Source organism: Diospyros lotus, chromosome 10 (genome assembly GCF_014633365.1).
Source record: "Diospyros lotus cultivar Yz01 chromosome 10, ASM1463336v1, whole genome shotgun sequence".
Lineage (NCBI taxonomy): Eukaryota > Viridiplantae > Streptophyta > Magnoliopsida > Ericales > Ebenaceae > Diospyros > Diospyros lotus.
The window spans coordinates 17,656,627-17,682,444 of NC_068347.1; the positions used below are offsets into that span (position 1 = coordinate 17,656,627).

Below are 25,818 nucleotides of genomic sequence, written 5' to 3' on the forward strand. Positions count from 1 at the left end.
AGGGGTTGATTACCAAGTGTAACTCCCATTGTGAAGGGTGATAGGTTCAATTTGAACCAATACTTGAAAAATGATTTTGAAAGGGAACAAATGAAGAACATTCCATATGCTTCTACTATTGGAAGCCTGATGTATACTCAAGTTTACACAAGGCCTGACATTGCATTTGTTATAGGAATATTAAGATGATATCAGAGTAATCCAGGTATGGACCACTGGAGAGCTGCAAAGAAAGTAATGAAATACTTTCAAGGGACCAAGAGCTAAAGACTTATGTATAGGCAGATGGATGATCTTGAAGTAATTGGCTACTCAAATTCTGACTTTGCTGGCTGCATTGATTCATGCAAATCAACATCAGGGTACATTTTCATGATGACCGGTGGAGCTATATCATGGAGGAATGTCAAGCAAACCTTGACTGATACTTCCACTATAGAAGTCGAGTTTGTCTCTTGCTTTTAGGCTACTTCACACGGTATATGGATTAAGAGTTTCATATCTGGGCTTAAATTTATGGATTCCATTTCTAAGCCATTGAGAATTTACTATGAAAATTTAGCTGTTGTCTTTATGGCTAAGAACATTAAAAGTGGAAGTTAAAGTAAATATATCGACATTAAGTACTTATCCATAAGGGAACGTGTTCAAGAAAAGAAAGTGGTCATTGAGCACGTCAGTATTGAGTTGATGATTGCTGATTCTTTGACCAAGGGCATGCCACCATTGAAATTCAAGGATCATGTAAATAAAATGGGACTTGGTTCTACTATTTAATTGTATACATTTGATACTTGAATGGAACTCTTATTTATTGTGATGTTTTCTCATATTCATGTGCGCCTTAGTTTATTTTAGAAAACATATCTGTATAGAATCAAGAATAAACATATGGTTAGTTCATTAAGTAACGTTGCCACATAAAGTATAGTTCTTGAGAAACTAAATACATTGTAATATATGGAAGATAATACTCGTAGGACTTACCACCATGATTCATGTATTTTTTTCTTAAGAAAAGACAATCAATGAGATTAAGTTAAGGCATTAGGCTAAATGTATGGACCAAGTGGGAGAATGTAACCATTCCTTGATTGATTATGGTCTAAATGTTTCCCATTATTGTGCTAGTTATGTTTCCTCATTGATTAGGCTTGATTGGGCTATAAATGTGGTAACCGATTGACGTTCTTAATGGAAGGAGGTTGCATAAATCACATGTTTGATCCCTAAGCTCAAACATCATTTTTCTCTTCATCATACACCATCATTCAAGATGTTCTAAGAGTTTGGAAGTGCCAAAACCAATAGAAATGAACCATAACGTGAAAGGATGACAATGGCGGGAGGTAATCTACGATCCATTTTTTCGTATTGAGCTAAGTGTTGTTTAGATGGTTTGTAGTATGTTAGATCATTTTTTTGTTTTTCAATTTTTCTTTCTATTACTTTGAAAGTAGTTGTTTCAGCTTTAGCCCCTTGAATTTTCAAATTGCAAATAAAAAAGATTAATTTTGTATGAAGTAATAACACTTTATATTATACACTACTTGGGTATAGAGGGTTTTGGGACAATGTGTGTATATAATATATACTATAGATGGCGTTATGGTTGGTTACTAATTAATTTGCAGGATTTGGTGCAATGGTAGTCACAAACTCTCTTGAGTGCATCGGTTCGTCTATAAAAAAAGAATAAAGAAGAGTGAGGACTACTGCTGAGAAAGAAAGCCACTGATATGTGAGTCAACAAGTGAGAGTGGTTAGGGGATTCAAATTTGAGAGAGAGAGAGCTTCGGTTGATTTTCGGTGGTGCGTATACCTTTCTTGTACTGTTCTCGTCTTATATCCTCCTAGTCAATATTACTTGTATGCTGTTGCTCCCAATTTAGCAAGACAGGGGGAGATGGTGGTGGTTTAGGGTGGGATTGCGATTGTACATGCCTCAAGCTGTGGGGGGCTTTTTGGGGCGGGGCCTAGTCAACGTGTCCTGCTTCCCAAATTGTGAGTGCGATTTTGTTCACCCCCTTTAACGAGGGTGAACATAACCCCCACTAATTTGGGGTTTATTTTTAACAGAGGGGTAGCTAAAAATAACTACCCCTCTGTTAAAAATAACTCCCAAATCAGTGGGAGTTATGTTCACCCTCGTTAAAGGGGGTGAACAAAATCGCACTCCAAATTGTTGGTAGTGCCACAGTTGGGTCCCCCACCCTCTAGGAGAGCAATTGCCAGCGTGGGACCCACCGCTAGGGACTATCCTACTTTCAAGGAGAGACTTGCAAACCACCCTGGAGCTAATGTCAGCTCGTTCGACGACACGACTGACAACAGTTAGTTGTGAGCTTCTTTGGGCCTTTTATCATATGCTTATATTAGTAATGCTTTTTATTCACACTTTTTTTTTTTTTACATTAAACATAAAATTAATGAATTTTTTTTTTATAAAATTATAAATACATTTTCGGAAATTTTAAGCACCTATTCATGTAAAATATACAACTAATTTCATTAATCATAAGGGGGTTTGAGTAGAACTATTGTCTAGAGTTTCAAAATCTAAATCTGTTACTTCAAACAAATGGATCCAACCCACTTGCAAGGCAAAATTATCAGTGTCCCATACAAATTAGGAACATAGATGGTTTTCAAAAATTAATTGCAAGATATAATAGTTAAAGAAATATATAAAGTAATCTCTTTATGAAAATATAAATTTACATTAAACACTGAAAAGAGAGACTAAAAACACAACCAGGCCGAACTTCTTAGGGGGACTAAACAAAGCCCATAATTCGTTGGATAAACCTTTCACACACACCACCAAAGATATACAAAAAAGGCAATCGAATTTGAAGTACATTTATCATTTCAAATTACTATCATCTCATCCGCACCATTACACAGTATACAACAGATTTTCACCATCTTTCCTTTCCTTTCCCATATGAATTCATTCATATCCACACTACATTCCATTGATTCGAAATCGATCATTCTCCATTTTCTTGTTAGCTGGGTCGGCTATATTCGAATGTCAAAATTTGTTTTGTTGATATAACCTTATATGAAGCAGCTGTCAGCAATCCAAATTCCAGGAAAGAGCAAACAAACCTCCAGCCTGTATCATTTCTTGGTATCTCATGCTCCTGAAGATTTACTTTCTCCCTTTCTTGTTTATGATCAAAACTTGGAACGCCTCCTGAGGATATAACTGAATCAAACCATCTCCAAGAGTTTGATATTCCCGGTGGAATTTGCTGCGACTAAGGAAGACGTCTGACCACGCCAACATACAGATGAGATGAACTGTGGAGCATCATCATCCCCTGAAAACGGATCTGTGCTGCCGAATTTGAATGATGATGCGGGCATCGGGAATGCTTTATGGTAGACATAAACCTGTACAATGAGAACTAAATTATTTGACACACACACACACACACAGAGGAAAGTAACTTTGAATGCGTACCAGTCAATGGAACAGTGGCAATTATACTCAAACTGTATGCACAATATAAAATTTTTTCGAATTTAAACAAAATCAAACCAAACAAAATTAATTCCCAATCTAAAACTTCTGGTCAAGACCCTAGGTTTCAAATCTAGGATTTCTAGTTGATAGTTGAGAAAGAAGAAAGCGAGAGAAAAGACAGAACTTAGGGAGACAACAGAGAGAAGAAAAAGGGGAAACAATGAATGGATAGAGAGAAAATGAGAGAACTTCAATTAATTCCTTCATAATCCTGGTACAAAGTGGCATAGCTTTATATATGGCTGTCCACAACAGTTACTTGGTATTTACAGGCAGTTATTTATAGCAGTTTTGGTATTTACATCAATTATTTGGCTATATTGTAGCCACTACTGCAACTGTGAAAATAACAACTCAATTGCACTCAACTACTGCTTTCTACTTATCTCCTAATTCTCTGATCATGGCATTTCCCTTCCCTTCAAAATTTTCTTGTCCTTTAAAAAATCAAAGAGGTTGAGCAACTCGAGGAAATTGAGCTAAGAGATTTGGCAGATATTCCAAGTGTTGTTATCTGGGTGCAAATGGGACCATTGAACGAGGACTTGAATAAGGGAAACTTAATTCCTGTGTATAACTCGTTTATCCAAAATTATCGAGGGTTCCATCTTGACATCCCCATTAGAAGTTAGTGCAGGTAAAGTAGGACTGTGCTGGTTAAACAATCCAATTGATTTCTTCAATAACAAAACATGGAAAACTGGATGCATGATGGTGTCAGGAAGGAGCTGCAGGCAATAAGCAACAGGTCCTACCTTAGCAAGGACAGGAAATGGGCCAAAATACTTTGGACTCAGCTTCAAAAAGGGATAGTGAGAAAAGGATTTCTGATGGTGATGGTTGATTCAAAGATAAACCTTATGACCTACAAAAAAATTTCTTTCACTCCAGCTCTTATCAACATACTACATCATTATGTTTTGGGTAATAGCTAGTTCTCTTTTAAAGAGCTGCAGCAAATCTTGGAGATCCTTTAAATATTGATCCACAACTGCTATTGAAGAAGTGGAATCTATAGTAATAGGGAGATGTGGTGGTGGTTTGAACCCAAAAAAAGCTTCAAGGGGTGACATTTTCAATGAGCTGTGATAGCTAGCATTGTACTACCATTGAGCAAAAGCCAACCAACCATGCCAACTCTTTGGTTTCAAAAAGCTAACACATCTTATATAACCCTCCACACGCTGGTTTACCCTTTTAGTCTGCCCATTTGTTTCAAGATGATAAGTTGTAGACATATGCAGATTGGTACCTAGGTTTTTGAACAATTCCTACTAGAATAACTAGTAAATATCTTGTCTCTGTTTGACGAACACCATGTAGCTTTACCACTGATTCCAAAAGATCCTTGCTACTTCTTGGGCAGTGAAAAGATGAGAAATACTCAAGAAGTGAGCAAATTTTGTAAACCTATCCACCACCACCATAATCACATCCTTCCCTTCAAATAGGCAATCTTCCTATAAAATCCATAGAAGGAAAATACTATTGGTACATCATTGTGTACACCTTGGGCTACATAATGATGTACCAATGTCTAAAATGCCCTCACCTAAGGCGGTGAGACGCAGTGAGGTGAGCTATTTATGTCATTTATGTGCTATGTGTAGCCCAAGGTGTACATAAATGATGTACAAATAGCATGACCCATCCATATAAATACTTGTTCAAGCTTGACTTGAAATTGCTAGTGGCTATAATAAACCAGGTGTAGTCACATTTTTGTGTTTACAATTCTGGCAGATGACACAAGCCAGCACATAATCAGTTAGTCTTCAAGTTTGGGCCAATAGAATAACTACTTGACCTTATGATAGGTGGATTGAATTCCTGAATGACCACCCATAGGTGAATCATGCAATGACTGTAATATTTGAGTTTTCAGTGAGTCATCATCTCCCACCACAATTTTTTCTCGAAATCGAAGTAAGCTATTGTTCAAAGTATAACTAGGTTTGCTGTTCGGGCCAATAGACAGTTAAGATCTTGTGTCCAAGTAGCGATTCCATAACTAGAAGTCACCTCTTGCAGCCAGTTAGATACCACTAAAGTGATGGCAGCACAATTTCCTTCCTCAAATATTCTAGATAATGCATTAGCTGCCATAGTTTCTTTTCATTCATGGTATTGAATAATGTAATCGAGCCCCAATAACTTTGACATTCCTTTTCGTTGCAGCTGTGTATGCAACTGTCGTTGTAGTAGAAATTTCAGGCTTTCATGATCAGTTCTAATGATGAATTGATTGCCTTCTAAGTAATGTTGCCACTTTTCCACAACCACCAACACCGTTATTAACTCTTTATCATAGGTGTGGAAAAATATGGCAATAATTCTCATTGAACTGGTGGATACATATATACACATAGGATGCTTACCTAACTATGAAGATAAATCTCTTAATTGGGTAATCTCCTATTTACAATAGCATAGATATAATCACATTCTAATTATAGCTTTTAAACCTACAGAATATTGACTAATCTCATATATAATCAAAGCCATGATTCACGACACTCCCTCAAAAACTGGTGAATAGACATTGTACATTCCCAGCTTGCCTGTAAGCTTGTGAAAGACCTAACTATTAAGTCCCCTGGTTAGAACATCAGGTAGTTGTGATTCACTTGGTATATAAGGTGTGTAGATAAAACCATTATCCAATTTCTTTTTAATAAAATGTTGATCCACCTCAATGTGTTTTGTTCGATCATGTTACACAGGATTGTGTGCAATGCTAATGGCCAACTTATTGTCATAATATAGCTTCATAGGGCCATCCCACTTGAGTCCTAGATCTTCTAGAATAATCTTTAACCATAACAGTTCACATATCCCTTGTGCCATTGCCTGGAATTTTGATTTTGCACTTGACCTATCCATAACAAGTTGCTTCTTGCTCCTCCAAGTAACCAAGTTTCCACCCAAGAAAATACAATATCCCATGGTAGACCTTCTATCAACCACTGAGTATGCATAATTTGCATCAGTGTAGGCCTCTAGGATGAGTTTGCCCCCCTTTTTGAATAAAGTTCCCTTTCCTAGAGTACCCTTGAGGTAATGCAAGATTCTGTAGACTGCTTGCAAGTGAAGTTCTTTGGGTTTGTGCATGAATTGACTCACTATACTAACGGTATAGGCTATATCCGGTCGTGTGTGAGATAAGTAAATTAGCATGCTGGCCAACCTCTAATATGCCTCTTTGTCTGTGTCTCTATCTCCCTTAGCTTTACCAAGTTTGTGATTAGGGTTAATTAGAATGTTGGATTGTTTGCAAGCCATTTTCCTTGTGTCTCGCAAAAGATCAAGGGCATACTTGTGTTGAGATATAAATATCCCCTATTTAGATCGTGCCACTTCAATATCCAGGAAATACTTCAAATTCCCTAATTCTTTGATCTCAAACTCCTCAATCAAACATTTGTCGAAGTTCTGCCTCTCCTTTTCATCATTTCCTGTCACTATAATGTCATCAACATAATAATAAAAGCTGTGACTGAACCTGAACCTGAGTGCTTTATGAATAGAGTGTGGTCTCCTTGGCTCGGTTTGTAACCCATGGCCTACATTACTTTGGAAAATCCCTTGAACCAAACTCTAGGTAACTATTTTAGGCCATATAGTGTCTTTTGGAGTCTACAAACCTTAGTCCCAAGTCCGTTTCTATTGAACCCTAAGGGTATGTCCATGTAAATTTCCTACTTAAGGTCTCCGTACAAGAAAACATTCTTCATATCAAACTGTAGTAAATGCCAATCATAGTTAGCTTCTAGGAATAAGAGAATTCTCACTGTGTTCATCTTGGCTATTGAGGCAAAGGTTTCTTAGTAGTCTATTCCATATGTTTGGGTGTAACATTTAGCTACCAACCTAACTTTGCATCGTTCAAGTGTCCCATCTGCTTTATACTTGATTGTGAAGACCCATTTGCACCCAACAGGTTTCTTCCCTTTTGGGAAATCCATAATCTCCCATATATTCTTCTTCTCTAGGGCTTGCATTTCAACATTCATGGCATTCCTCCAATTTTCACAATTGAAAGCCTCTAATAATGTGGTAGGAATGGATGCAGTATGTATGTTTGTAAGAAAGCTTCTATGAGATGGAGAGCATTTTTTAAAGGATACAAAGTGAGAAAGTGGATATAAGGGATATTTTGTGCAGTCTCTAATTCATTTCCTTAGTGCTATAGGCAGGTTAATATTAGCCATAGAATCAACAATAGAAGGTGAGCCAATAGAGGTTACCTCATTTCCAAATGTTGGAGCTGATAATAGGTGCAGCCTTGGTTCAGGTTCTAGATTATTCTTTCTTGAGTAAATTTGGAAAAAACATTTGTCAATGGTGGTCTCTTCCTCTGCAATTTGGAGACTAGGTTAGAGGGAGGATTTAGGTTCATGAGTTGGTGGAGTAGAGTCAAGTGCAGGTTCGAGCAGAAGGTCAGGAGGAGGTTCAAATGCAAGTTGGTCGAGCAAAGGTTTAGGAGCTGGTAGTAAGTTAGGAAGGAACAACTCATCCTTATCTTCATACTTGATGTCTCTCTCTGAAGAGAATGGTGAGTAAAATAGGTTTCAGTCTTAACAAAGGTAATATCCACAGAAATCAAATTTTTTTAGTTGGAGAATGAGAACACTTGTACCCTTTTTGTGTAGAAGAATAACCCACACAGACACATTTAAGAGCTCTAGGATCCAACTTCCCCCGATGAGGGCTATGAACGTGAACAAATGAAATACACTTGAATACCTTAGGATTAAGCTGATTCATGGTAGGAAGAGCATAATAGAAGTGGGATAAAACGGACATTAGAGTTTGAAAATGTAACACTTAGGAGGGTAATCAGTTGATGACATGAGTGGCTGTGAGGACAGCTTCTCCCCAAAATTGTTTAGGCACACTTTTGTGAAACATCAATGCCCTAGTAGTATCTAGGAGATGGTTGTTTTTTCGTTCTGCAATCCCATTCTGTTAAGGGGTAGAAACACATGAGGACTCATGAATAACTTTCCGTTGAAGGAAATAGGTGGAAGGGTTTGGTTGAAATAATCCCTCACATTGTTTGACCTAAACCGTTTGATTTGTGCCCCAAATTGATTGAGGAAGAAAGAATTGCGGTTCAAATGCATATGAAACTAAGCATTAACATAGAAAAGAAATTGGGGAGAATATCACCATATAACCCTTGTGCAACCATTAATAAACAAAACAAACCAACGCACCCTAGAAACATTTGGAATGATTGATGGATCCCCATATATCACTATGAATCAATTCAAAAGCAGTATGACATTCGTTATTACTAGTAGAAAAAACAATATGTCTATGTTTGGCAAACTCACTTACATCACAATGAAACTGTCTAATATTGAGATTTTTAAACAAAGAAGGAAACAGGATTTTAAGAGTGGAAAAAGCAGGATGTCCCAGCTTATAATGATGCAGCCAAATGGTGTCCTTGGGGGGCATATGTGGTTCTAAAAGGCATGTTAAGGGCTGATTCCACCTGCCAACTGGTACTTTTTCAGATTTCTCAAGATAGTATAAGCCATCCCGTTCCTTAGCATGTCCAATCATCAGTCCTGAGTTTTTGTCCTGAAACCAACAGCAAGAAGGGAGAAAAATTACTTTGCAATTGACATCATAGGATAGTTTTGATACGAAGAAAAGGTTGGTGGACAATTTAGGCACATGAAGGACATTTTTAAGGGCCGGGGAAGGACTAATTTTAATCTCTCCTATTCTAGCTATTGTGATCAAAGAACCATCAGCGGTAGCAACTTTTTGATTGCTAGAATAGGGTGAGTATGAGTGAAAAATTCAGGATGGAGTCATATGGTCAGTGGTTTTGGAGTCAACAATCCATAAGTCTTTAAAGGATGTATTAGAGGCATTTAAAGCATGGGAAATTGAAGGTTTACTCGAGTGTAGCAATGAGCAGGTACCTGAAGATGAGGGTTTATCAAGAGTACTTAGGAAGTACCACAACATTTCAATCTCCTCCATGTTGAATTCCTTTGGTTCTGGGATTGTTCTTCTCCTTGTGGGGTTGCCATATTGACTTGCCCTTGGCTTCGATGATGCTGTTGTCCACCTCTATTTCCCCATGCAGCTTCCAACACATCTCCCTAGTATGCTTTGGTTTCTTGCAAAAAGTACACCACATATTCTCATAGGGTCACTGCCCGTGGATTTGAGACCTATTTTTCCATTCTCTCCAATCAGTTGGTCCTTAAACCCACGACTTCTTCCATTTGCCACCATTGCTGAGCCTTAACTAGTTTTTGGTCTAACATGACACCCCGTATGCTTTCCTCGACTAGAATAATCAAAATCATTTCATTAAGTAAAGGTAAGTCATCTTTGCCTAAGATTTGAACCCTCACCTAATCATACTCCACATTGAGGCCTGCAAGAAAATCGTAGGTGCAATCTTTGTCTATGAAAGCTTTCAAGGTGGCTGCATCATTACTGTTCTTCATCTCAATTACTCGGTAGTGATCCATCTCTTGCCAGAGTCCCTTTAGGAAATTGGCATACTCGGTGACAATTTTGTTTCCTTGCTTCGCTATAGCTATTTTGGTCTTCAATTCGTAGATTTAGGCTGCATCTTTAACCTTCGAGTAGGTTTGTTGGATAGACTCCCGGACCTTCTTTGTTGTTGACAGAAACATGCAAGTGTCACTGATTTCAGCTGCCATCGAACTCCACAACCATGCAATGATCATGGAATTTTCTTCATCCCATGTTGTATAGGCTGGATCTTCCTTCTTTGGTCCAATCCCTATAATTTGGCTAATCTTCCCTTTCCCTTTCAAAATGGTTCGAATCAACTAGGACCATTTAAGATAATTTCTCCCATCCAACTGATAAGCAGCATTGATTTGCTGCAGTTCTCCTGACGGTTGAAGCAACAAGGGTGTCGGTGTTTCTCGTGTCATGGGAACTAACTTTATCAGTGGTGGCCAACATTTCAGGTTAATGGGAAAGGCTAAGAAAAGAATGATAAATAAGATACTATAGTAGCAATAAAGGCTGCTAGTGATGGTTGTAGTAGCAGGTAAGGTTGGGCAACCATGAAGGCTACTGGTGGTAGGCTGACGATAGCAGTAGAAGGATAGTCAGCGATGGAAGGCTCGAAAAAGAGAGTCCTAGGGTTTCTTAGACTCTGATACCATGTGGAAAAATATGACAATAATTCTCATTGAACTGGTAGATACATATATACACATAAGATGCCTACCTAACTATGGAAACAAATGTCCCAATTGGGTAATCTCCTATTTATAGTAACATAGATATAATTGCATTCTAATTACAACTTTTAAATCTACAGAATATTGATCAATCACAAATATAATCAAAGCCTTGATTCACGACAATAAACACCAAGCCTTAGATGTTTTGGGCTAAAAGCTTGATGAATAAAAGCCAAAGGTTTATCTTCCTGCATCAAGACTATCCCCACACCCTTGTTACTAGCATCTGTTTCTAGAATGAAAGGCTTTGCAAAGTTTGGCAAAGCCAAAACAGCTGCATGTGTCATGATCTTTTTCAACAAGCAAAGCTGCTTCTGCTTGAGGATTCCAGTGAGATCCCTTTTTTTAAGTAACTCGGTCAGAGGTTTACTTACCAACCCATAATGTTTAATAAACCTCCTATAGTAGCCTACTAATCCCAAGAAACCCGTAGTGACTTGGTGCAATCTTCCTTGGATCAATACCAACACCTTTCCCCAAATATTCCACATGATCCTTTGCAAAAGTACATTTGAACTTTTTAACAAACATTTGATTGAATCCAAGGACTTCAAATATAGTCCTAAGGTGATCAAGGTGTTAGTCAAAAGATTTAATTGATTTAGGAAGACTTAAATACAAAAAACACCTATAAACTCTCCTATTTTATAGGAATGGGATAACAACTTCTTTTAACTAATCTAATTTACAGATTTGGATTAGCATGACTTGGATATCCTTAGTTGATTCCAATATTGCTTTTATCCTTATTCTTCTTTATCTGTTAGATTAAATTGTTGTGATCTTCTCACACTTTCAACCCTTTTCCTTTTGACCTCTTCCTTATCTCTTTCTTCTTCTAACATTCCCCCTCAAGCTGGTGAATAGATATTGATCATTTCTAGTTTGCCTCTAAGAGCTTCAAATCCCTGTTTTTGCATAGCCTTGGTCAAGATGTTTGCTTCTTGATCTTCAGTAGAAACATAAGTAAGACTTATGTCTCCTCCTTCTATCTCTCCGTTGACAAAATGGCTATCAATCCTAACATGTTTCATCCTGTCATGTTATACCAGACTGTTTACTATGCTTATAACTGATTTTCTATTGCTGTAGAGTAGTTTAGGAGAGGACACGGGCATAGAAATATCTTCCATCTATCTTTCTATCCAAATTACCTCAGAAATGCACTGTGAAATGGCTTTGTATTCAGTCTTTGCACTGCTGCAAACAACCACCTGCTGTTTTTTGCTTCTCCATGTGACCAAGTCCCCCCATAGCTTGGTGCAATACCTTGATGTGGATTTGCTATCCTTAATGGATCTTGCTTAATCCGCATCTGCATAACTCCTGATTCCTCTTTCTTTGCTCTTCTTGAACATCAACCCCTTCCCGGGTGTTCCTTTTAGATACCCGAGGATATGGTAGGCAACTTCAAGATGTCTTTTAGTTGAAGAGTGCATAAATTGACTGATTATGCTTACAATATATGTAATATTTGGCCTTGTGTGAGATAGGTAGATTAACTTCCTAACTAAGCGCTGAAATCTCCCTCTGTCAACTTGATACTCTTAATTAGTTTCTTCTTTATTCTTCCACTTGGGCTCTAAAGGAGTACTTACAGGTTTGCACCTGAGCTTGCCTGTTTCTTTTAGCAAGTCTAGGGTGTATTTTCTCTGTGATATGAAGATACCCTCCTTGCTTCTAGCAACTTCTAGGCCTAAGAAATATCTCAATTCTCCCAATTTTTTTACTTCAAATGCTTCCTTTAGTTGATGTTTCAATTTCTCAATCTCTTGGGTTTTATCTCCGGTGATGATTGTGTCATCTACATAGACTATTAGGATAGTCCTTCTTACATCAGCTTCCATCTTTGTAAAGAGAATGTGATATGCCTGCCCTTGCTTGTATCCAAGCTGGTTTAGAGTATCACTAAATCTCTTAAACCATGCCCTAGGAGATTGCTTGAGGCCATATAAAGACTTTTTCAACTTGCATACTTTTCCTCTTGTGTCATCCATCTCTCTCAAATCCAGGTGGTATTCACATGTAAATTTCTTCCTCCAGCTCACCATTTAAGCAGGCATTTTTTTATGTCTAGTTGATGTAGTCTCCAGCCTAAGTTCACTGCCAATGATAATAATACCTGAATAGAGTTAAACTTAGCCATTGTGGAAATGTTTCCTCATAGTCAAGGCCTTGAGTTTGAGTAAAACCTTGAGTTACAAGTCTTGCCTTGTACCTGTCAATAATTTAATCTGATTTGTACTTTACGATGAACACCCACTTGCTTCTTCCCATTTGGCAGCCTCACTATTTCCCAAGTATCATTTTTCTCTAGGGCTTGCATTTCTGCCATGACTATTGCCTTCCACTTCTCTTCTTGTGGTGCATGATAAATGCCTCTAGGAATAACCACATCATCAATACTGACTGTGAAAGATCTGAACAGAGGAGATAATTTTGAGTATCCTAGAAAATTTGAAATGAGGTGTTGAGTACAAGATCTTACCCCTTTCCTTAGAGCAATTGGGACATCTAAATCATACAAAACATTCCCTCCTTTGTCTTCCACCCTATTAGGAGCCTCATCATCTCTTGTAGTTTCCTTTTCTGGACTTATCCTCAGTTCAGATAATATGGTTGGCTAAGGGTTACGAGGCCTCCTTGAATAAACATCAATGGTGGTTTACTTTGAACCTAATCATCCTCCTGAATTTGGTTTTCCTTATTCTCTCCCCCTTGATGGCTTTGGATAGGAGAAATAGGTGCTTGACAACATTTAGGTATCGGTTGAGATGGTTCAGAATTAGGAATAGGTGTAGGTAAGGAAGTGGAACAAATTGGAGTAGGCATCATTGGGTCCCAATGGTGTTATGTTTCAGTGATATTCTCTTGCTGAAGATGTTTCTGAAAGAATGATTGATTCTTGATAAAAGAGATATCATAAGACATAATGAATTTTCGGGTAATAGGATTGTAGCATTTATATCCTTACTGAGAGAGTAGCCAACAAATATGCACTTTAATGCTTTAGGATCTAGTTTGGATTGAATGGGTTCGTTCTTGTGCACAAAAACAGTACATCCAAACACCTTAGGAGCAAGGGAGTTTAAGACTCAAGTATGATGAGAGAAAGATTCAAGCAAGACATTTAGGGGAGTCTTAAACTTTAGAATTTTTTAGGGAAGACAGTTGATGAAATAAGCAGATGTCAGTATAGCTTCTCCCCAATAAGAATTTGGGACTAAGCGAGAGAAACATTAGGGCCCTTGCTGTCTTAAGGAGATGGCTGTTCTTTTTTTTTTTTTTCCAGCTATTCCATTTTGTTGGGGGCTGTAAGGACATGAGTTTTAGTGAATGATACCATGCTCAATTAGGTACTAATTAAACTCATTTGAAAAATATTCTATGCCATTATCAATCCTCAACACATGAATTGATGTTTGAAAGACATTTTGCACCATTTGATGAAACCTTTTGAAAACAAGATAGGTTTCAGATTTGTCTTTCATTAGGGAGACCCAACTAATCCTTGTATGGTCATCTATGAAAGCGATGAACCATCAAGTATTAGTGAGATTGGGAGTTTTGGCCGGTTTAAATGTCACTATGAACCAAATGAAAAGGTTTATAGGTACGGTTAGGATGAGGGCTTTTGGTTTGTTTTGAAAGAATACAAAGTTCGCAATGGAAATCTTGGATTTTATTGCTAGAAAGAGAAGGATACATAATTCTAAGATACTTAAAACTAGGATGTCCTAAATGTTGATGCCATAGCATTATTTCTAATCCTGAAATAGTAGATAAAGAAGATTGAATAAGTGACCTAAATGCAGTAGAATGATCAAGTCTTGGAGTTTGATAGAGTCCTCCTTTCTCCTTAGCATTGCCAATCTTCCCTGAGAACAAGTCCTGGAAAACACAATAAGATTGAAAGAATGTCACCCAACAACCCTTTTCCTTGGTTAATTTACTAACTGATAACATATTATACTTTAAATCAGGTACATATAGCACTGATTTTAGAGTTAATCCTACTATACAAGCTATCTCTTTTCCTTTTGCAAAAGATGATGTTCCATCAACCATAAAAACAACAATATCTCGATCACAAGGTTCATAATTGGACAACATATTAAGAGAACCTATCATGTGATCTGATGCTTTAGTGTCTATGATCCAACAGCTTGTAGAGAATTTGAGAGATAAAAGAGTATTTAGCATTACCTTGCTTTGCTAGGGATACCACTAGATTAGAGGTGTCTAAATTTTCAGCCTTAATCACCTTAGTTTGGCTTAATAGCTGTTGTAAAGCCTGTAACTAATCTACTGTTAAGGTGAAGTTGGTTGGATTTCCCCTTTCAACCTCTACCATGTATGTAGATTATCCTCCCTTCCTTTGATTCCTTAGCTTCCAGTTTGCTGGCTTTCCATGAATCTTCCAGCAAGTTTTCCTAGTGTGGTAAGGCCTATTGCAGTGGTCACACCACTGTTTCTCCTTTTGGGACTCTCCTTTAGCTATGGTAGGTATTTTCCCTCAGGAAATATTCAGAGTTGAGGTTGGATTATAGACCTCATTGTTGGAGTGCCTTAAATCAGATAGCATCACCTTCTTCCTGCTTTCTTGTCGTCTTACTTCTACAAAGACCTCTCTTATGGTTGGAAAAGGCTTTGTCCCAAGTAATTGGCCTCTTACTTCATCTAGTTTCGGGTTTAGGCGATATAGGAAGTCAAAAACTCTCTCTTTTTCCACCATCTTGTCATATTTCCTTCCATCCACAGAACACTCCCACGTAATCTCATAAAAAAAACCCATCTCTTGCCACAATTTTGTTAGGGTACTCTAGTACTCAATAACTGAATTAATACCTTGCCTTGTGATTCGAATGAGAGACCAAATCTGGAAACATTGGGTTGTATTCTCTAGGTCTAAAAAGATTTCTTGGACTGCCTTCCATATTTCACTAGCTATCTTGTAGAATAAGTAGGTGCTTCCAATCTTTGGTTCCATTGAATTTACCAACCAAGCCATAACAATGGCATTTTCAACCTCCCATATGCCATAAGCTGATGACTCAAGGCTCGACTTTAAAATTGCACCTATTAGATAGCCTACCTTTCCCTTTCCTTGAACTACTAGTAAGACTAATTAGGACCATTCCTTGAAATTCGTTCCATTCAGCTTGTGTTGAGTGATCTGAAGAGAGTGGCTTTCAAAGGCTGTTGGAACAATTGGAACTTGAGTATCCTTCATTAGAGGAGGAGGATTAGTGGTAGAAGTCTCACTAAACGATTTCTTTTCAACCATACCGTAAACTTAAGACTCCTTTATGCAGTAGGAAACAAGACATCAGGTGCCACAAGAATGTGGCTCTAATACCATGCAAGAATAATTTAAGGGAATTGTGCACTATTCCACCATATTGATTTTGCTGATTTAGGAAGACTTAAAGACAGAAACATCTAAAAAATATCCTACAAACTCTCCTATTTTACAGGAATGGGATAACAACTTCTTTTAACTAATCTAATTTATAGATTTGGATTAGTATGACTTGGATATCCTTAACTGATTCCAAGATTGCTTTTATCCTTATTCTTCTTTATCTGTTAGATTAATTTGCTATGATCTTTTCACACTTTCGACCCTTATCCTTTCGGCCTCTTCCTTATCTCTTTCTTCTTCCAACAGTTGTTGTATATCTTGGTCTGCTGGATGGATCAATAACCAACTGCTCCAACAGTTCCTTAGTCCAAGTTGCCTTCTCATAGCCGGTTGTAACCTCCTGTAACCAATCTGGAATGATAGTAGTGACGGCAGAAATTGTTCCATTTTCAAAGCATCGGGCATGGCATTCGCAACAAGGTTATCTCTTCTTTTTCTAAATTGGATGGTGTAGTCTAAACCCAACAGCCTGGTCATCCCCTTCCCTTGGAGCTGAGTTTGTAATTTTTGTTGCAACACGTACTTCAAACTCTCATGATTAGTCTGGATAACGAATTGATTCCCTTTGAGATAATACCTCTACTTGTCAACCACTATGAGCACAGTCAGCAACTCCTTGTCATAGACACTTAACCCTGGGGTATTTTGGAGCCAAGGCTTGGCTTAGAAAGGCAATATGATGTCCTTCCTGCATCAAAATAGCCCCTACTCCATAATTACTGGCATCAGTTTTTAACACGAACGATTTTCTGAAATTTGATAGAGCCAACACCGGGGCTTCACACATGGCCTGTTTGAGTTTAACTAAAGCATTCTCCACTTATGCATTCCAATAGAAGTTAACCTACTTCAATAAATCTATTAGGGGCATACTAATGATTCCATAGTGTTTGACAAACCTCCTGTAGTAACTAGTGAGCCCCAAAAACTCTCTCACAGCCTTAACAGAAGTGAGTTTAGGCCAATCAAGCATGGCAGCCACCTTGGCAGAAGTGGGTTTTGCTACTCGGGTATATGATACAATGAAAATAGCTTCTCATAGCGCCTTATCCACCATCTTGGATTTTGCCCTTCGAACATCGGAATATCCAACTTCAACATCGGGATGTATGGCGGGTTTTGAGTGGCCAGTACTTCCCATCGCCTTCTGACAGTCCTCTCCTCCATCTTTTCTCTGATTGGGGCTGGTTCCACCTCCAATTCTATAGAACCAGCTATCCTAGGAAAAGCTGGTTTGAATCCCAGAAGAATTGGATCAGTCCGTTCTCTAGGAGGAAAATTGGCAAAGATACTTCTTGTTGCCTCGCAAACATCATCATGAAGCAAGCTATCAAACTTGTGTGACAAGCCTCCATTGTTACTTAAATTGATTCAACCCTCCGATCCACCCTTTCAATTTTTTGGTCCATCACAAGGATTGCTTTGTAATTCCTGTTGGACCCAGCTTCCAATGAGTTCATGCACAATTGAAGGTCGATCACGGTCAAGTTCGTTTGTTGCAGTTGTGACTCGAAATTCTTCATCTGTGTACCATCGGTCATGGCTAAACCTCTCAAACAAGGGAACTAGGAACCGCCTTGTATCGCTAGGACTAAACCCACTATTCACCACAGCTTGCCTCGCTTCAATAGATCACCCCAACAATCACCAAGTGATCATCACAACAATTGCCGAACTCATAGCCAAGGAATAGTCACTTTGATACCACTTTGTCAGGGTCTTGAACCTGACAGACCAATTCTCTTCTATTGATGAGAATCAGAATAGAATTTGGGGTGAGAAATGAGAGAAGAATGGAGGGAGATAAGAAGAACTGGAGGGAGAACGAGAGAGAAAGAAGATTTGGGAGGGAGAGAAATTGAGAGAGAGATTTGAAATTGGATAGAATTTCTCGATACTTCTCATTACACTATTAGTTTCTTATATATCAGTCCTAAGGCAGTGTTTGGTTAGTGCCAAGCCAATTTATAGGGTACAACCCAAACAACTAGGGTTCCTAACACAAAGGAAAAATAAGGAGGAATCCCTTTATAGAACATTAGGGTTCCTAACACAAAGGAATGATCATCAAATTCTAATAGCTCTCAAATCTTTATTTAACCTTTCACTAACTTAAGCATCAAAGTGGCGATCTTGGCAAGCCCTAAGGTAGTCATTGTTTTTTCCTATGTAGGGCAATCAGATCCAACTCGGAGTGGTTAGCAATCTAAGTCTTGTACAAGTCATATAAATTCAATTGCTAATTGAATTCAACGTCATCAATAACCATTCTAAGCATAATCGCTTGGTAGCACATTATATAAGAGTTATTCTCTTGCAACTTTTTAAGATGGAAGCTAATCTCTTACTCCCTAAAAAAAAATCACAATATCATTGCTTGTGACGCCCATATGAAGCTAGTTTCACCAATCAACTAACCTTTTGTTATCCATAGGGCAGGACTTCAAAATATATGCATTATTTGTCTGCAATTCTTCTATTTATTATGTCTCATTCAAACTTAACTCATGAAGAGAATCAAACAAAACCCTCGATCAATTTTCATGTTGTAAAGCCTCGCAATATTGTTGGCTTAGAAATCTAGGAATTTTTTTTTAAATTACATTTACACCCACCAATTTTCATGAATTCTCCTTTTAGCGTATTAACAATGATGTTTTACCCTTATACTTAGTTTTGATGATGAAAAAGAATACTTTGTTTTATTCCTAAGTCATGAGGTCAAGCTTATGGTTTTTAACATAAATCAATTTCAATATCAAGTATTATTTTGTTTAAATGAAAACTAAATTAATTTCATTCCTATACATATGGAGATTTGCAAAAACAAGTATTAAGATTTAAATGAATGTCCTAAAGTGATTTTCAAAATTAGCCTTGAAATCGTTAGTCAAGATAAAGCTAAAATTATTCTAAGGAAGAAGACCAACTAGAGCATATTTTTGAAAATGTTTTCTTTTTGAAAAACTATCTCCTGGTATTTTGACAGCTAATATCCATTAGTGTTAAAACGATTTTTAATGAATTTTTCAATAAATAGAATGTATGTATTTTGAGAGTGATAAACTTGCTAAATCCCGAGTTTGTACTAAAACCAAAATTCTATTTTCTTATGGTTATGGATTTTGATTTTTTGGATATTTTTATTGAATCCAAATAGGGGGTACTTTCTTATTTACATTTATGTATTAAAGTAAATGGAAGGTAAAATATAAATTAAAGAAAATGAGGACATTTACTTTATGTTGTAATGTATTGGATTGAAATTTCTCTTCATCTATCGACTAGAGTCATTGCAGCTGTCGACTAAACTTCTTCATCTGTCGACTATCTCCTTACTTCTGTTGACTAATAGTGTGTAGGTATTTATATTGGCCTCAATCTGTCGACTAAGCTTTCCACTTTGTCAACTAACAGAATAGATAAATTGCATCTGTCGACTATATCCCTGTGTCTGTTGACTATGTCTTTATTTTAATTAGCAATTGTCGACTAACCCACCTCATTTGTTGACATATTTGTTCGCAGAAAGCCTCAAACAGCTAGTTTTTCAAATCTCAATGGTCACAAATGGCTAGTTTTCTCTTAGATCTCTTGAGATGCTTATAAATACAAGTCATCGATGAACTTGAGAAGGCTAATGGATAGGAATGAAGTGAAGTGAGCTTAAGGATTATTTCATACTTCTCGATTTGCATTTGTGCTTCAATTTTTCTCTTCAAGGCTTTAATCTTCATTTGTAATTATTTACTTCAAGCCTTGTATCTTTATTGAGAGACATTGTAACTAAGAGTGTATACTCTTAGAAACTCTCTTTTGTATCTTTCTTGTTTTTCCTAAGTTGTATTGCTAGAGGGCTTGCTTTTCAAGCAAGAGGTTGTATTTCCTAACTTGGTGCTAGAGGGCCTATCCGAAGTGATATGAGGTTTTAGTGAATTATTTGCAAAATCCTTAGTGAGAAGCTAAGGTAGTGGATTAGGCTTGGCTTAAGCCGAACCACTATAAATCCTTGTGTCCATCTTTTGCTTATGCTCTTGTTTATCTATCTTTCCAAGCATCTTCATATTCCTCACTTGATTCGTATATTTAACCTCTCAATGAAAAAGGTTTCATATCTTTCATTCTTTTGTTCTTCATTGTCAAGACGAGATTGTCTTCATACAGTTGATACCTCATCGTGCCATTTCAAGGTCTTGAGGTTTAACGAAGCCGTGGTCTTCATAGACGACATCTCATTTTCATCAAAAGAATTTTTTTAAGGGAAAATAATTTTTATATACCAATTCACCCCCCCCCCCCCCCCTCTTGGTGTGTGCCATAGCATTTCAAACATAACAAACAAGAATTAAGGCAACTAAGTAGAGTTCTACATGAAACTTAGTCTACATCATCCCTTATCAAGATATAATATTGAAAAATTAAAGCATCAATTAAAGAGTCATTACATCTCTCATATTGAGTTTAGAAATTTAAGGAAACTAAAGATTACAACGAGAAAATATTCTAAGTACGAAATGAGAAAGATTATTTTCTAATCAACCATCTTTTCTCTCCCTTAAATTACTCAAATCACCTAGCATGTTTGAATATGCCAAATTAGGTGATAAACCACCTAGTGACATTCCCAAAATGATTTTTGTGTATATGAATAAATACATGTTATGCATAAATTTCTTACACCCATTATGACAAACAAGGTGCTAATCATTGTTTATTGCTTATCAATTGAACACCATAGCGTTTGGTTCAAGGTGAAATGTCAATCACCCATTGATAACAATGTACATCTTTGTTTATCCACCAAGTCATAAGGGGCGATGATATGACCATATATGCATGTATGCCATTCAAAACGAGTTTTAATGCAATAAACAAAAATTTTCACCATCATACTACAAAATACATAAATTTCAAGGTAATAGTGCCATTTATGCAAATTTAACAGTCATAAGCATAATGTAATTTACAAGGTTTGATGCAATTTGAACGAAATCGGAAGGCATATCCATAATATATATTGAACTATATGGTGTGAGTGCAAGAACCAAAAATTTTAGTTGCAAAAGTGTCACCTCAAAAAGTTTGGAAACTTTGAAAAATTACAGTTGCACCCCTTATCTTCTCCAATCAACACCTCATCATTGGCGAGGCTCATCTGACCATCACTATAACTTCCATCCAACACTACAATCCACCACTGACCACTACCACCCACCCTATTTCACTTGAAACTGTCGAAATCTCGCCACCCAAACTCGTCGATCGCCATTACCTTCATTGGAAACTGCAACTCTAGCCACCAAAACTCCCCCATATCACTCCCTTTCTCTCCCTCTTGCTCCTTTGTTCGTTGTGGTGCTCAAAAACAAGCATTAACACCTCCTTTCTATAGCACAAACTTGTCTTTCTTGGCTTGTCGATTTCTTACCATACACGAGCCATTTGATTTCCTTTCGAATTCTTGTTGATTCTCAATCCTCTTAGTCAATGGTAATGTTGAGGAACGTCCTAAAACTAGTTTGAGCTATGATTTGGAAAGATTTGTGGAGTATCAAGGAGATTTGGGGCGGTGTTTCCTAGGTTTTTCGATTTGATTTCCAGTTTGTTTGCCATTTTCGACCTTCCATATCTCTATCATCGGTCATTGAAAATGCTAGGTTTCTCTCTTCCACGCCTTCTATAAGACCCACAAACAGTTCAATCCAATTCGAAGCCGTTTGTTTAGAATTTGAGTCCAAAGTGGACTACCCAAACTATATGTTGTGTGTGTGCATTTTTTTCTACTATCTTTTAAGCTTGATTACTTCCTAAGGCTGTGTCCTATTCACAGTTATGCATACTTTGATGCCCATCTTTGTCTTAACCCTAAACCGTTCGAACTTTTGTCAAGTTCAAAGTAAGCTACCCAACCAACCCATTATGTGTTTTGACTAACTTTGGGTTATAATAAATTTTAATCTACTCAATGACATCAAACGAAATTGGGTCCCACTAGTTCATCTTAATCTTGTCTACAAAGGCTAGTATTAGGCTTGACCCAATTTACTTTGATTTTTTTGCATTTTGCTCTCAAAGTTTCATAAATTAGTGAGATTGGCCCATTTTATAATTTTTAACGAATTACACTTGAGCGCAATTATTCATGAATTCATGTTTAGTTCTCCTAGATTCCTCTTGAAGCCCAATAATTTGCCAAATTATTGCTAAGCCCCTTTTAAGGCCTAATTAACTAAAATAATTTTTAATACAAAATTCCTAAATTTTTCATATATTACATCAAATACCCCTCAAAAAAAATTTGTCCTTGAAATTTTATGAAATGTTCTTAAGCTTAACTTTCCAAATTTTCTATAAAAATTTAGGGTTTACACATGCCTCTTTAGCTCATGAAAGTATTTTCTGTAATCTTAGTTCTCAATCTGAACTTCTTATGGACATGAGAACAAGTATTTCTACAAGCAATTCTAATGGCATTGCTTTTTTTTTTTTTTAGCTACCCTGATAAGCACAACTCCACAGACCTTTCTAAAGACATACTGTGGCCATAAAGGAAACAACAGATTACAACAACAACAACAACAACATATCCAGCCTTTATCCCACTATGTGGGGTTGGTTACATGAATTCTAGACTTCCATGTATTTCTGTCTTTTGTCATATCCTCATTTAGATCCATGTATTAAGGAAACAACAGATTGCTTAAATAAAAACCATTCATAAATGAGTTAAATTTTTAATGGAAATCAAACAAGAAGTCAAGCCACTATAATGAACTAATAAGTAAAATCAAAAGACAAGCTTTGAGCACTCAATAATGGTTTGTTTGAGTTTGTTGTTGGTTTTTGTATGTTCACTTTCAACTTTGAGTTCATTTTTCATTCTGTTAAAAAGAAAGAAAGAAAATGAAGGCTAATATCTTTTTTCACAATTCTGAAAATAAAAATGAACATATCATTCAATAAAAATTTACAAATTTTATTTGGTGATTAAATATACGTTATTGATAAAATATATTCTCCTTATTTATCTTGTATTTTATCTATCTTTTACTTTATCTTATTCCTTTTTTTATCTATCTTGTACTTTATTTTATTCATTTCTTGATTAAGTTTATTTGTATTTTTCTCTATTGTAATCTAGTCCTATAAAATAGGAATGTAATCTCTAAAATCTAGGAGAATTCTTAGGAAACTCTTGTATAAATATTTTTCATTCATATCAATAAAATATACGGGAATACTACTTCCCTTTTCTCATTTTTTTACATGGTATCAGAGTCTCGTTAATAGGCTAATACAGTAAACCCTAGTGCCTTCAATGCACAGCCACTTCATTCTGTTCAAGTGCCTTCATTGCACCATCACTGTTCGCGTTGGAACACCTTTGTCCGGCCATTGCCTTCCAGCACCGCCACCACCATCGAGTTTGCCGTCGTCAGAACGGCCAACCACCGGAGAACCATTGCCATCGGAGTCCACGTGTGCCCCCACGCGCCGCCAACAGTTTGCCTCCAACCCCATGCGCCGACGCATGAAGGAGCGTCTGCAACCCTTTTGCCTCCAGTTGCTCCAGATCTTCTCTCCAACATCGTTCTAGCCCATCCCTAGTGTCAAAATCTTCCGTTGCTGGGTGTTTCTTCCTTCCGTTGCTGTCTCAAATGCCCTCATCGGACCGCCTTCTCCAAGGGTCAACTCTGATACCACCTGAGTCTTCACCATGATAGACACTTTTGAGACAAAGAATGGTGCTTCATCTAAAATGCCAATAGGGAGTTTGTCTAACAATGACCTTCCAGGGTTACATTAGTCTTATAGGCTTGATGGAAGGAACTATTTACAATGGGCGCAGCTTGTGCGGACTTTCTTGAAAGGAAGAGGAAAGATGGCCAATTTGACCGAGCCTAGTCTAGATGCTAAAGACCCTAATTTTGCTGCATGGGAAGTAGAGGATTGCTTGATAATGTCTTGGCTGTGGGGCTCAATGCACCTTGAGGTAAGTAAAAATTGCATGTTCTTGTCTATGGCTAAGGAGATTTGGGATACTGCAAAGTGTACTTATTCTAAAGTGCAAGATGCCTTGGTTATTTTTGATATCAAGATGAAAATAAGTAGTACTAAACAAGGTTCTCTAACTGTCACCAAGTACTATAATAAAATGAATGAATATTGGCTTGAGTTAGATCATTATCAAGATATCAAGATGAAATGTAGTGAAGATGCAGCCACCATAACTGCAATATTTGAAAGAGATAGGGTAGTCGAATTTTTAGCAAGCCTTAATGCTGATTTTGATCAAGTAAGGGTGCAAGTCCTAGGGGAAGACAAAATTCTTTCTTTAAATGAAGTCTTTGCTATTGTTCATAGTGAGGAGTATAGGAGAATAGCTATGCTAAATGAGATTTCTCTTGAGAGATTTGAAATGGCAACTAACAAGAAAGATGCTTCTCAGTTTAGGTCACAAGGTGGGAATGTTTTTAATCCTAAAGCTCAAAATAAAGATGGTTTATGGGGTTCTTTTCGTAAGAAGCCCAGGTATACCAGGGAAACCTGTTTTAGACTCCATGGGAAATAAGCGATACTGAATAAGGTAGGAGGGATGAAGAATCTTCAGAATTTTCAGCCTCGACAATAAGTTCAAGCCTATCAAGCTGCCAAGGAGGAAGAGACTGCATTAGAGAAGACAGATTCAGTTACAGCCGATTCATTTATCATGACTGAATAGCTTAATGCTAAAGAAATCAGAAAGCTTAAAAGCTTCCTAAAGACTATTCAAGGTGGTTCTTGTTTCATGGCCCAAACAGGTATTTACTTGAATTCTGAATCTAGTATTGCCTCACATACTATTAGGAATAATCTATAGATTCTGGATTCGGGGGCTACTAATCATATGACCTTTGATATAAATGTCTTCGATTCCTATACCCCACTAAGTAACTCCAAAAAGATAACGGTGGCCAATGGTAATACAATTCCTATAACTGGACATGGTAATGTAAATCTCAATTTCTCATTGCCTATGTAGCATGTTCTTCATGTCCCAAATCTTTCTAGCAACTTGATTTCTGTTCATAAGCTAACCAAGGATCTAAATTGTTGTGTTGTCTTTTTCCCAAACAAATGTGAATTTCAGGCACTGGACATGGGGAAGAAGATTGGAGTTGGTGAGGAATGGAATGGGTTGTATTTTCTGAAGACATGCAATGCTGTTCTTAAGAGGGAGAAACCTTCAGCTCACTCTTCTCAGCCATCTTCAGCTTCTTCGATTCCTTTTCAGCCAGCTGTTTCGATCCATGATTTTTGGTTTCAACATTGTCGTTTAGGGCACCTTGCCATTAGTACTATGCAGTCTATGTTTCCAACTGTGCTTAGAAATTTGGGCATTTCTAATCTTCATTGTGATGTGTGTGAACTTTCTAAACATCATAGAGTTTCATATCCTGTGAGTAACAATTTATCCTCTCTTCCATTTACTTTGATTCATTCGGATGTGTGGAGACTATCTAAAATTCCTAATTGTTCTTGGGCTAGGTGGTTTATTACCTTTATTGATGATTGTACAAGAACAATTTGGGTTTATCTCTTAAAGAATAAGGCCGCTATTA

General features: G+C 37.2%; 1 protein-coding gene across 5 annotated transcripts in view; it reads right to left on the minus strand.

Moving 5' to 3' along the window:
• Positions 1 to 2,681: 2,681 nt before the first annotated feature.
• LOC127811432 (protein SPA1-RELATED 3-like) overlaps positions 2,682 to 25,818 on the minus strand; it is a 57,033-nt gene continuing 33,896 nt past the window's right edge. Inside the window, exons 7-8 of one of the 5 annotated variants that reach the window (XM_052351295.1) lie at positions 14,597 to 14,682; positions 2,682 to 3,402 (exon numbers count right to left, since the gene is read on the minus strand). In XM_052351295.1, coding sequence (XP_052207255.1) covers positions 3,267 to 3,402; positions 14,597 to 14,682 — 222 coding nt within the window. In that variant the 3' untranslated portion in view covers positions 2,682 to 3,266. The other 4 variants (XM_052351293.1, XM_052351298.1, XM_052351296.1 and 1 more) reach the window with 4 other exon arrangements.